Source organism: Xenopus tropicalis, chromosome 6, assembly GCF_000004195.4.
Source record: "Xenopus tropicalis strain Nigerian chromosome 6, UCB_Xtro_10.0, whole genome shotgun sequence".
NCBI classification, from domain to species: Eukaryota; Metazoa; Chordata; class Amphibia; order Anura; family Pipidae; genus Xenopus; species Xenopus tropicalis.
This window is the reverse complement of record NC_030682.2, coordinates 38,044,015-38,056,747: the sequence shown is the minus strand read 5'-3', so window position 1 is coordinate 38,056,747 and position 12,733 is coordinate 38,044,015. Positions and strand designations below refer to the sequence as shown.

Here is a 12,733-nt window from a genome sequence, read left to right as displayed (position 1 = left end):
GTAACAGGGGAGTAAAGGACATTTCTATTTCTTCTACCCCACTACCCTAGGAAAGTGTCATAAGTCCAGTAGAATGCAACTCCCCTCCAATTCTTGCTTAGGACATATCTACACTACCTGGTTGAGGAGTCTGGGTGTTGAAGTTCAACAACAGCCGCAGGTCTGCTATTGCTAATTCAAGGCAAATCCTCCAGCTAATTCACTGGTTCTTACATGCTACATGTAATTCCTGGCAACAGGTAACAATAACTTGGCTAATCATTGTATACATTCGCCCATTTACAATATGCACAAGAACAATAAAAATGAAAGATTGAGTTTTAGTTAATTTTAAGATTAATTCCAGACAGGGCAATATCTACAAGGGGTATGTATATTCTCTCCATCTCTGTGTAGGTATCCCCCGGGTACTCAATGGTTTCCTCCCACACTCCAAAAGCATACATGTGGGGTAATTGTCTCCTGATAAAATTGCCCCTAGTGTGTGTGTGTGAATGTGACAGGGACCTTAGATTGTAAATTGCACTGGGGCAAGGACTGATGTAAATAATGTATAATCTCTGGAAAGCGCTAAGGAATATGTCAGCACTACAAATAGCAACAATACCCTGCCCATAAATCACCCCTACCTAACACTGCTGTGGGGTTGCATATGTGCAATGTGTGTGAATGAAGTTAGTGGAGTGCAGGCAGTTCTGAGCAGCTTGAGATTGATAATATGTGAGCAGAGACAAATGCAGAAGGCAGTTAATAACCCAGTTGCTCTGGGTTTCCCTCAACATTAGCAACAGGAAATCTGTAAGTGTAACACTGAGCAGAACCCCATCTCCTTCCCCCACAGGAGCCACCGCACTGCCCAATGAACAGAGCCCAGAGGCAGATGAGAGTGTCAGTGGGAAAGTTGCAGCCCCTTACCTTTGCTGATCATGGCGTGCATCCTCTGCTCTGCCAGCAGCTGCTCCCGTCCAGCTACTCCATCTGAGGAAAAATAGGATTCACTCTCATAAATTGTCTGCAGCATATTCCAGTCTGTGTGCGTGTGTGTATTTCAGTCAGAGCAAAGCCTCCTCATCACTGCTCTGTACAGAAGCAACCCCTCAGCACTATGATGAACTCCCCCACAGGGGGAGGAGGCACTGATACTCTTTGTCAATTATTCCATTTTTACACACATATTTACTGTGCTGAGACAGGTACAAAAATAAAGAAGGGGCTTCCTAATATAGAAGCACTAAAGGGGAAATGCAGCCGGCAGCGGCGGCTCTCAGTGTGAAGTACAAGTCCCCCGGCAGCCGGAGCAGGTGCAACAGGAAAGGGGGCTTCCAGTTTCCCCTTCACTGCCCACAAGGAAAATAGCTGTGCGGATGAGCAGGTACAAAGGCTCAGCAGTGCAATGAGGTACAGAGGCTTATGGAGAATGCTGCTGCTGCTGCTGCTGCTTCCCTCACTCGCTTAGTCTCTCCCTGTCCCTGTCAGTAAAGTTGGCTAAAGATGGTGAGAACTCATTTGCATGTGAATCAACAACAACGTGGCCCCACAGGCAACAGAAATAGAACAATGGCCGGCCCGAGCCAAAAATAGGTCAAGCAGGGCCCAGTGATGGCAGCTTGCATTAATGTATTTAAAAATATCACAGCAAACACAGCTGTCCAGTCCCTGTCTTCAAAGGAGAAGCTGCCAGCAACACTCAGAGCTTAAGGTTAATTATTAACCCCTTGCAGTCTGCTACATGTTCAATGTACTGTTTCTACTGCCTTTTATATATATACATATAGGATATATACATATTATACAGCACATATACATACGATATAGCACACACAATATACAGTACATATATATATATATATTTTTTTTTTCTATACAGAGCATATATTTACTATACATAACATATAAGGCCTGGACTGGCACTGGCAAATTCTGGCAAATGGCAGAGGGGCTGCTGTAAGATGCAGTTACTATTTATTGGGCTGGAGGGGGGCTGATTTGGCCTCTGTGTACTTGAAATGCTGGGGCCTATTTTGATTACCAGTCCAGACCAGAGCATTAGCTGTGCCGAACTAGGATGGCTGAGCGGTTAAGGGCTCTGGCACACAGGGAGATTAGTCGCCCGCGACAAAACTCCCTGTTCGCGGGCAACTAATCTCCCCGGATTGCCATCCCACCGGCGAAAATGTAAATCGCTGGTGGGATGGCATATGCGGCGGCGGGATTTCAGTGAAATGGGATGGCATTTCGGGGAGATTAGTAGCCCGAGACACGGGAGATTGTCGCTCCCCGTGTGCCAGAGCCCTAAGGCATCAAACTTAAAGGTGTTGTTCACCTTTAAATTAACTTTAAGTATGATGTAGAAAGTAAGTAGTTTCAGCAGCTATTTGGTTGCTTGGGTCCAAGTAACCTTAGCAACCAGGCAGTGGTTTGGATGAGAGACTGGTATATGAATAGGATAGGGCCTGAATAGTAATGAAAGTTATAAAAAGTAAGAATAACAATAAAAATGTAGCCTCACAGAGCAATAGTCTTTTGGCTGCTGGGGTCAGTGACCCCCATTTAAAAACTGCAACGAGTTGGAAAGAGAAGGCAAAAAATTAAAAAACTATTCAAAATAAATAATAAAGACCGATTGAAAAGTTGATTAGAATTGGCCATTTTATAACATACTAAAAGTTACGTAAAGTTGAACCACCCCTTTAAGATCCAGTGGATGTATGTCTGCATGGGTTTAAACCCCACTCCGGGTAAGAGCCTTAGGTTAATGCCACACATAGCGCAAGGCGCATATTCAGCAAGCCAAAAAACGCTTGTCGAGAAAATGCATTTCAGGAATTGCATTTTCTCGCGTTTTTAGGCTGATATCAGCTACATGTGCCTGCACCCTAGCATATTCAATTCATTCGGGTGCAGGCACAGGTAGGGGGATTTTTAAGCATATGGAGCGTATTCTCAGCGAGCGTTTTTCGGCTTTAAAGGCTCATATATAAGACTCCCCACTTGGGCAGTTGTGCATAATCACCTGCTTTATAGTGCAAACACTTTCCAGTGTGATTTCATATACAAGCTCACCTAATCAAAGTTCACCATGCTAGATACTGTCCAAAATTAAAGTGCTTTCTATAATACACTGCAAGCACACCAGCCACAAGAGATAAATAGGAAGTGAGACATTATTTTGGAATATAGGCAAATTCCAAAATGTTTTGCATTGTTGTTTGGGCTGAATATTAATTACTGAGACAAATCAGCATATGTATCTTGAAACTCTTATCTGTTTAAAGCACTGGATAGTTGAAAGCAAGTATTTTTATTTTTTTTTTGCTCGCTTTGGAAGATTGAGCTCAGTGATGTATAGTCACAGTAGGGCTTGGTATTCAATTAACCCCTAGCTAAACCCTATCAGGATGGCTGTGTGGTTAAGGTGTTAGACTTAAGGTGGCCAAAAACGTGGCGATTTTCGATCTTTCGTGCGACCATCAGTTGTTCCCACCCTCCGCAGATGGTCAGGGCTGAATTGTCAGATATTGAGGTAGAAACAAGGAGGTAGAAACAATAGGATTTCTACCTCCTTCTGCCGATTCAGCCCTGAAGGGAGATTTTGCTTGGGCGCCTTCAATGGCGCCCAATAAAAATCTTTTAACCCACCCGATCGGCAAGTCGATCGATATCTGCAGTCTTCTGGCACATACTGTATACATACAATACAGCGCATATAATACTATACAGAACATAGTCATACTATACAAAACACAGAAGCAGGGTGAATTTTAGTTTGGAACGAAAACTATTCAGGATTCAAGGCACAAAGTATGGGCCCATTGCAATTCAGCAAGTATATCAATCCTTCAACCCAAGGGGTCTTTGTGACACTAGGGGCCTAAGGCAGGTGCCCTTTCCTTATCCTAAAACAAGCCCTGCAGTTAATAAGCTGCTTTCTAAAAGAGCGGTTTTGGTCTCTGTCCCCATTAGCATTTCTTCTTAAAAGTCTCATTGTGGCCTGTAAGTGCTGAATGCAGAAAAGAACTAATTTTGAGCTATTTTGCATGTCCTTAGCTTTGGTACACAGTTCCATTTGTATAGGTTCTCTAGGCTTACCCACAGTATGGTTAATGTCTCTAAAGTCAATTTCTCAGCTAACGCACACTTGAGCATTTTCAGGCCACTGGTTCAGTGCAATATTGGTATTCTCTGCACCATGCCCCAAGGCTAAAGTCACATGGGCAAATTTGACCGCTACTGCCAACAGGCAGAAACAAGGGCCATCAATATATTCCTCTCCATCTGTTACTGTTTCCCACAGTTATCTATAGAAAAAACACTAACTAACTGTACTTTGCCCCAGTGCAATAATGTCTAATGCATTAGAGCAATTGTCTAGTTGTTATGGCTTACTGAATTGCTGCCAACTTGCACCTGCATGTTAATTGCTCTGAAATTTTTTTTATGCAAAATAATTCAAATCAATGTGTTTTTCACTGTTGTTGCCTAATATGCATTGTATTTCAGCTCATACTTATTACCTTCCAGTGGGCTAGAAACAAAACACACATTTCCAAGAATGTAACATTTTACTTGCCAGAAAATAACAGTAAATGCTTGATCCCTGACTGCTGTCAGAGATACAAAGTAACCCAGTTCTGTAACTGGACTGGATCCCATAGACCTATGCACCGTGGAGTGTTTTGACTGGCAATGTTGTCCAATGTAAAACAGCATCAGTAAAAATGCTCCTGCATTGTTCATATTTTTGCACAGACTTACACTGTCTGTCACTGATCTGTGTGTATCAGCCAGGGCACATTCAATTAAATAAGAAAATAAGCAGTAACAGGCAGATGTGGGGGTTGTCAGTGTCCACCACTGTTTCCGCTGAATTGGCAACAACAGACAAAATGCCCTGTGTGCCATTACCCATACTTCCATGTCACAGAGCGGCTTGATGCCTGCTGCATGGCAGAACCATTTTTCCACTGAAGTAGAGCAGCATTTTATTTCTGTGAGTAACAGTATCAATTTCTCTAAATAAAGGAAAAGTGTTACCCACAGAAATCCATTTTTTTCTTAAAATTGGCAATAGAAGTGCTAATAAGTTAGAAAACAGTAGCTTCTTTAAAACTTTCCTAGCCATTGGTAGTTGTTAATACCAATACTATGATGACTGAAAATGAACCCATACATCATAAATAGTGCATATCTTGGCAATTGTATTACGAGCATCATATGCACAGTTTATATTCTGTTCTCTATCCTTGTGCCTGTTATCTGCACTTCCCTTTCTCCAACAGTCTTTTTATCAGCTGCTAAAAGACCAAACCTGGGCCTGTACTGCCCTGTTGGCAAGGAGTCCTGGGGGTGGGTGGTAGCCATACACAAAAGTTGGGTTAAGGTGCTTTGAAATTGGAGTACATTTCCAGAAAATTTACAACAAGTACATTGCCAGTAAATTGTAATACCGGCATCAGCCCTAGCTGGGGGACACACTGGCCAGGTGGCAAGGCTACCTGCTAGTGACAACAGAATTGACATATACACCTTCCACCACTGCTGGAGACAGCCTAGGCCTTTGCTTACAGCACTTGCTTGTCAATGGAAAGATGCTCAGCCCTCAGTCCATAGTTGCAATTGGTCTTAAAATTATCTTTTTAATAAATGCGTAAAAGGGTAATCTGCCCATTCCTTACTATTGTGCCCATTCCTTACTAGTTTGACTTCCCCAGAAGATGTCAGAACCTTCCTTTTAATCAGCTAGAAACTGTGCCAATAACGAGGAGTAAATCATTATCATTGCTCTCCATTCAGCACTGTTCTAACTTCTGTATACAATGCTGCATAAATATGTTGAAGCTATAAAAATAATGCATAACAATAATAATAACTTGGCACTGCAGTGCCCTGTAGTTTTTGTTGTAGTTGTTCTGCAACAACTAGAGTGTCACCAGCTGCTTATTAGCATGCTAAACCCTTTCTGGCAATTTAAACCACCAAATTGTTCTCAAATCAAACAAAAACGTGCCTAGCGTACTACATAGTAAATACAAACTGCTTTCAATCAGTTGCAATTGTTTTCCTATTATTTTTCCAGAATCCTTTTACATTGACATATTTACAATAAAAATGACTACGAAAGACAAAATACTGTACATAACTTATATATTTCCATCAGCAGAGTGAGGCTCAAATAAAGCTTTGCAGTGTTAACTCAGCTGCCTGTAGCAGCATTGTAAGGATTTGCCTACATTCTGATCCTCCAGGTTAGAACCTGTGCAGCCATGCATAATTATGTGTTACTGCATAATAAAAAGTGCCATGTGTCTTTAGAGCCTGTATGCCACTCCAAATACCACGTCTACCAAAGTGTGATTATACTCTAGAGCTCATCTACTACATCTGCAGTTGCATAGTTCTGTACTGTTTAGGACCCACCCAATGCAAGCCCTAACTAGCAATGTCTAGATTCTGGCAAATGCCAAAGGGGCTGCCATTTACAGTCATTATTTATGTGGAAGGCTTTTTAGGCCATTGTGCACCTGAAATTCCAGGGTCTGTTTTAATCATGGGACAGACCTGCTTCTGCCTATAGGCTTTTTTTCATTTGCCAAATTAAGAATCCACTGTAGAAAGCAGTTCTGCCAGGATGAAGGAAGCCCTGTACTTAACTCACAAATTGCAACTAAACACATATTTAGGGTTATGCCACAGGGGGCAATGAATTGGGGGTGTCATCCTTTGTAAACTGAAATGTACCTGCAGTCAATATGCCATCTGTGCCTTCAAAGCTTAGTCATGGGGTATTAGAATGGTTTTGTAAGCAGGAAAGTGCTGGTACTGGCACTGTCAAGGGGGACAGGGGTAGTTTTAAATCTTCCTTATCCCGTGCGACTAATCTCCCCAAAATGCCACCCCACCAGCTAGTATTTGTTGAAGGGGATGGCTGCTAACTTGTAATGTAGTGTATGTATGTACAGTGGAGGAAATAATTATTTGACCCCTCACTGATTTTGTAAGTTTGTCCAATGACAAAGAAATGAAAAGTCTCAGAACAGTATCATTTCAATGGTAGGTTTATTTTAACAGTGGCAGATAGCACATCAAAAGGAAAATCGAAAAAATTACTTTAAATAAAAGATAGCAACTGATTTGCATTTCATTGAGTGAAATAAGTTTTTGAACCCCTACCAACCATTAAGAGTTCTGGCTCCCACAGAGTGGTTAGACACTTCTACTCAATTAGTCAACCTCATTAAGGACACCTGTCTTAACTAGTCACCTGTATAAAAGACACCTGTCCACAGAATCAATCAATCAAGCAGACTCCAAACTCTCCAACATGGGAAAGACCAAAGAGCTGTCCAAGGATGTCAGAGACAAAATTGTAGACCTGCACAAGGCTGGAATGGGCTACAAAACCATTAGCAAGAAGCTGGGAGAGAAGGTGACAACTGTTGGTGCGATTGTTCGAAAATGGAAGGAGCACAAAATGACCATGAATCGACCTCGCTCTGGGGCTCCACGCAAGATCTCACCTCGTGGGGTGTCAATGATTCTGAGAAAGGTGAAAAAGCATCCTAGAACTACACGGGAGGAGTTAGTTAATGACCTCAAATTAGCAGGGACCACAGTCACCAAGAAAACCATTGGAAACACATTACACCGCAATGGATTAAAATCCTGCAGGGCTCGCAAGGTCCCCCTGCTCAAAAAGGCACATGTGCAGGCCCGTCTGAAGTTTGCCAATGAACACCTGAATGATTCTGTGAGTGACTGGGAGAAGGTGCTGTGGTCTGATGAGACCAAAATAGAGCTCTTTGGCATTAACTCAACTCGCTGTGTTTGGAGGAAGAAAAATGCTGCCTATGACCCCCAAAACACCGTCCCCACCATCAAGCATGGGGGTGGAAACATTTTGCTTTGGGGGTGTTTTTCTGCTAAGGGCACAGGACAACTTATTCGCATTAACGGGAAAATGGACAGAGCCATGTATCGTGAAATCCTGAACGACAACCTCCTTCCCTCTGCCAGGAAACTGAAAATGGGTCGTGGATGGGTGTTCCAGCACGACAATGACCCAAAACATACAGCAAAGGCAACAAAGGAGTGGCTCAAGAAGAAGCACATTAAGGTCATGGAGTGGCCTAGTCAGTCTCCGGACCTTAATCCAATAGAAAACCTATGGAGGGAGCTCAAGCTCAGAGTTGCACAGAGACAGCCTTGAAACCTTAGGGATTTAGAGATGATCTGCAAAGAGGAGTGGACCAACATTCCTCCTAAAATGTGCGCAAACTTGGTCATCAATTACCAGAAACGTTTGACCTCTGTGCTTGCAAACAAGGGTTTTTCCACTAAGTATTAAGTCTTTTTTTGTTAGAGGGTTCAAAAACTTATTTCACTCAATGAAATGCAAATCAGTTGCTATCTTTTATTTAAAGTTATTTTTTCGATTTTCCTTTTGATGTGCTATCTGCCACTGTTAAAATAAACCTACCATTGAAATGATACTGTTCTGAGACTTTTAATTTCTTTGTCATTGGACAAACTTACAAAATCAGTGAGGGGTCAAATAATTATTTCCTCCACTGTATATTCAGGACCTTAGCGGTGATGTATAAGCACTAGATGGCTTCTTTCTCTATCGTTATTGTCTTATGGTTTGTCAGAACATGGCACCCTTGTTTCAGAGTTAAGCACCTTTACACAGCACTGCTCATAAGAGTTAACTTTGATGCTACTGAAATCAGTGAGAGCAGCTACAGTTTCCCTTTAAAGTTCATAGGTTGATATGCTATATATTTCCACTGAAGCAAAGAGTACATAAACATTTGTGACCTTAACAACACTTTATACCACCTCTAGTTACCCAAGCGATATTTAATACAATAGAAATCTTTGAGAAAGCTGTACAAAGACACCACTACTAGCAGTGATGGGCGTAGATGAAACTGAAGTGAACAGTGACCAGTCTCTGAGTAATATCTCAACGCTTTGTAAATAAAAGGCAAAAATAATAATAGGTGGTATCTTCTGGTATTATATATATATATATATATGAGTATTCCTACAGAAAATACTCAGTCTCTAACACATGTAATTGCTGGTATCTGCAGAACACAAGTGAAGCATACTGCTGAGTGATGCCAACTAAATATACTCCTATAGTGAGGGTATACTCCATGTGAGTTGTACTTGTGCTAGGGGAAACAGCTTGTACGTAGAAAATAATCAAGTAACTGGGATGGCATAGCTTTGTTTTGTGGCTACATTATACAAAATAAATGGTTGAATCTGTGTACATATTTATTACATAACTTAAATTAATCTGCATTACTTAATATGCCAGAAATGAAAGGCACGCTAACATTCAGTGCTGCAAGGCACATACTGCTTATTATGTAACAGTAGCTTGATACTGTAGTTATGCATCACATAAAAACTGTACTTATTCTTTCCAGTACAAAAATAACTTCTAATCATACCTGGGAAGTGGGTGGATGACAGAATCTGAGAACTCATGTGCTCAGTGGGCTAAAAACACTCTATTCTTTTTAAGCCTGATGCACCAGCCAATATGGCAACATGGCATGATAGCCTCATACAGGCCTGGTCTGAGATTTAAAATAGGCCCTAGCACAGTGATCCCCAACCAGTGGCTTGTGAGCAAGATGTTGCTCGCCAACCCTTTGGATGTGGCTCCCAGTGGCCTCAAAGCAGGTGCTTATTTTTGAATTTCTGCTTAGAAAGCAAGCTTTGATTGCATAAAAACCCAGTGTAATTGCCAAACAGAGCCTTCTGTAGGCTTCCACTCAACATAGGGCTACCAAATAGTCAATTATAGCTCTCATTGGTACTTCCAGCAACTTTTTTCATGCTTGCGTTGCTCTCCAAAACTTTTTCCATTTAAATGTTGCTCACGGGTATAAAAGGTTGGGGATACCTGCCCTCGCATTCCCAGTACCCAGAGGCCCATACAGCCCTCCACCAGCCCACTAAATAGTGACTGTCTATGGCATCTTACAGCAGCCACTTGCATTTGCCAAAATCTACATATTGTCATTCTAGGCCTGCCCTCAGATGCTTCCCAGTTAGGCTGTATCCCAGTATAAAAGAGAATCTGGTGCATATGTAGGTTGGAGGATGAGGACAGATGTAGCACTTTATGCACCACACAAAGGTCTTTGCCCATTTGCTCTAAATAATTAAGATTACTGTTTCTTTACTGGGTCACACAAGTCACACAAGGCAATTTGCTTGTTGCTATCCTCTCAAAGACAATCCCAGCAATAAATATGACCTCTCTAATCAGAACTTACATTCCAGTAAAATGAGAAACTAGTTTCCTATGGCACACTATTGTGACAGTGAGGTCTGTATCAAGAACACTGAAAACCACATTTTCCAGCTAAACTCCCATCAGTGGCACCATGGACAACCAGTATCAGAATGTGCTTCACAAAGCTTCCGTTGTCTAGTCTGTCTCTAAAAACCTTCTCAGTTGATGAGTTTGTGTCTAATGTCAATGTTCTGTCTTTGTCGATACTCAAAACACAACAAACACAATATATGACGGAGGCGGAATGCCCTGCATTGCCAATATGGCCACTACATGCATTACATATAAGTGAGCATAAATAATGCTGCTGTTATTTTGTCACTTTTCCTCGGTCATTTAAGCTTCACCAAAAGGGATAATGAGCATCATGTTGCTTACTCCTGAAGAATTCTAAATACCAGCACTGCCCCCAGTTCATTCAACAGGCACTGAAAACTTTATATTCCTGCATTAATCTTCAATAATTTTAATGCACGTGTAGCCGCCTTGCTCTGCATGTAGTCTATTGTTCCCCAAGTCAATCTTGCACTTTATTTGTTATATACTGTATATATAGCCTTATATAATTAACTGGATAATATAAGAATAAAGAGGAAAAGAAGGACCAAGCATGGTGGATACTGAGGTACAAAGTAGCTAAGGAGGCATGGACAATATGCGACTACTGAGAACAAAAGGTACATGCAATCTGTGGTACTATGAACACATGAGGTAATGAACATGTATAGATGATTATTTTGGGATGGTAGAATCTTTTTAACTGGGATTCCTCTTCCACTCCAGCCCCTCTCTCCTCAGTGTATGAGATGGCGCATTCAATGCCATTTTTAGCAAGGGATGTGGAGGCCATCTGTCCCAGGGTGCAGCCATATAACCACCTATTGACTGTTTGACAGGTCAGTGCCAACTGTTATTTGCAGTGTTTCTAATGCTTATTATTAGTACTACCATCACTAGAATTTAGAACTGCTACTACCTGTAATACACAGAAAATTAAAAATTCATAAAAAATTTAATTAAATTTTAATAAAATAATATTACTAGTCATAACACTTTGGTGGTAATATTTATTGCTTTTATTACCACATCAGGAGATATTTATACCAAAAAATATTGAGTGAACACCAATGTATCCCACCAATAATAACTCATAGCACCTGGGGTTATGTTATTATCCTTTAGTTAATCTAGACCACTAAGTGGTGACATTCAGTTTTGTAATCATTCCCTTAATATAGCATATAGAAGTAGAGAAACAAGCATGAAAACATTATGAATCATGGTGTGTTTGTGTGTATGTGGGTGTGTACACGTGAATGCCACACCTATTTGACCTGATGAAGTGAATAAGGTGTGAGCTGGGTGAGACCCATGTGAAAAGAAACTATGCTCCATTTGTAGGCATATTGTGAATAAGAGCTGCATGTGTTTCAATGCTGAGTTCAACTGTAGGCTGTTTATAAGGTTAGTTAAGGCCTTTTCAGTCTCACCACTTTGGTATTTATAATTTCTATTCTAAATAAGAATGAAAATGTGGAAATGTGATCCTCAGAAAGAGAAAACAGATAAAGTTGGGTAAAACGTAGGTCCAGATCTGAGCTTAACTGTCTCCATATTGTACAATTAAATGGACTTTGATGGAACCATAGGAATTAATTCACCCATATCTAGTAACAAGCATGCATCTCTCTTTCCTATTTATAGTTTGCTTTTCTCCTACAGAATAAATAGAAACATGGAGATTCTAATGTTAGATGATATTCCTGTTGCAGGTCTTACCTTTACTTCTACAAGTGTGTTTGCACTAAAGACACATGGGTGTGAGTTATTAACATTGGTGATCCATGCCTCTTTTCTGATTGGTTGTGCAGCAGTGTAATTTAGAACCTGCGTTAGTAAATCTGCTGAACTGTACATTACATTTCCCGTAGGTATTTGTGGGCAAAAGAACAGATTACATGGTCATGTACAATTTGACCATGTCTATGTGAAATGCTAAGGGCTGTTTGCACTTCCAGGTAAATAATCTAGATCCCCTGAAAATAAGTTAAGAAACTCTGGCCTAATCAGTTGGTCAATCCAGTTTTGTGTGACTTGTACAACAAAATATATTGGGTGTGAACAGTGGTATGGCCTGCTTTGTGGCAAGGACAGGACACCACTGACGTCAGAAGGCAGGAACCTGAAAGAAAGACATTTCTCTGTATGTTTTCTTGTTGCCTGTACAGAGAAAAACAATAAGCTACGACTAGCATATGCATACACATACTCACATAAAAGGTGTTTAGTGATGTCATCAGTTAGAATTCAATGCTTAGCAATGCAATTTCTCTTACATGAGAAACATGTGTATAAAATATCAGGCTATTAGAAGGCCTTCAGTCTTGTGCTTTTATATGGTCTGGAACTGCTCTG

The 12,733-nt window shown here is 41.0% G+C and overlaps 1 protein-coding gene across 4 annotated transcripts in view; it reads right to left on the bottom strand.

Annotated features, from left to right (window-relative positions):
* hdac9 (histone deacetylase 9) overlaps positions 1–12,733 on the bottom strand; it is a 278,731-nt gene that overhangs the window by 107,337 nt on the left and 158,661 nt on the right. For 2 of the 4 annotated variants that reach the window (XM_031903789.1, XM_031903790.1), the window contains one exon: positions 916–978. In XM_031903789.1, coding sequence (XP_031759649.1) covers positions 916–978 — 63 coding nt within the window. Of the gene's footprint in view, positions 1–915; positions 1,622–12,733 lie in introns of those variants that run through there. The other 2 variants (XM_004915413.4, XM_002933292.5) reach the window with 2 other exon arrangements.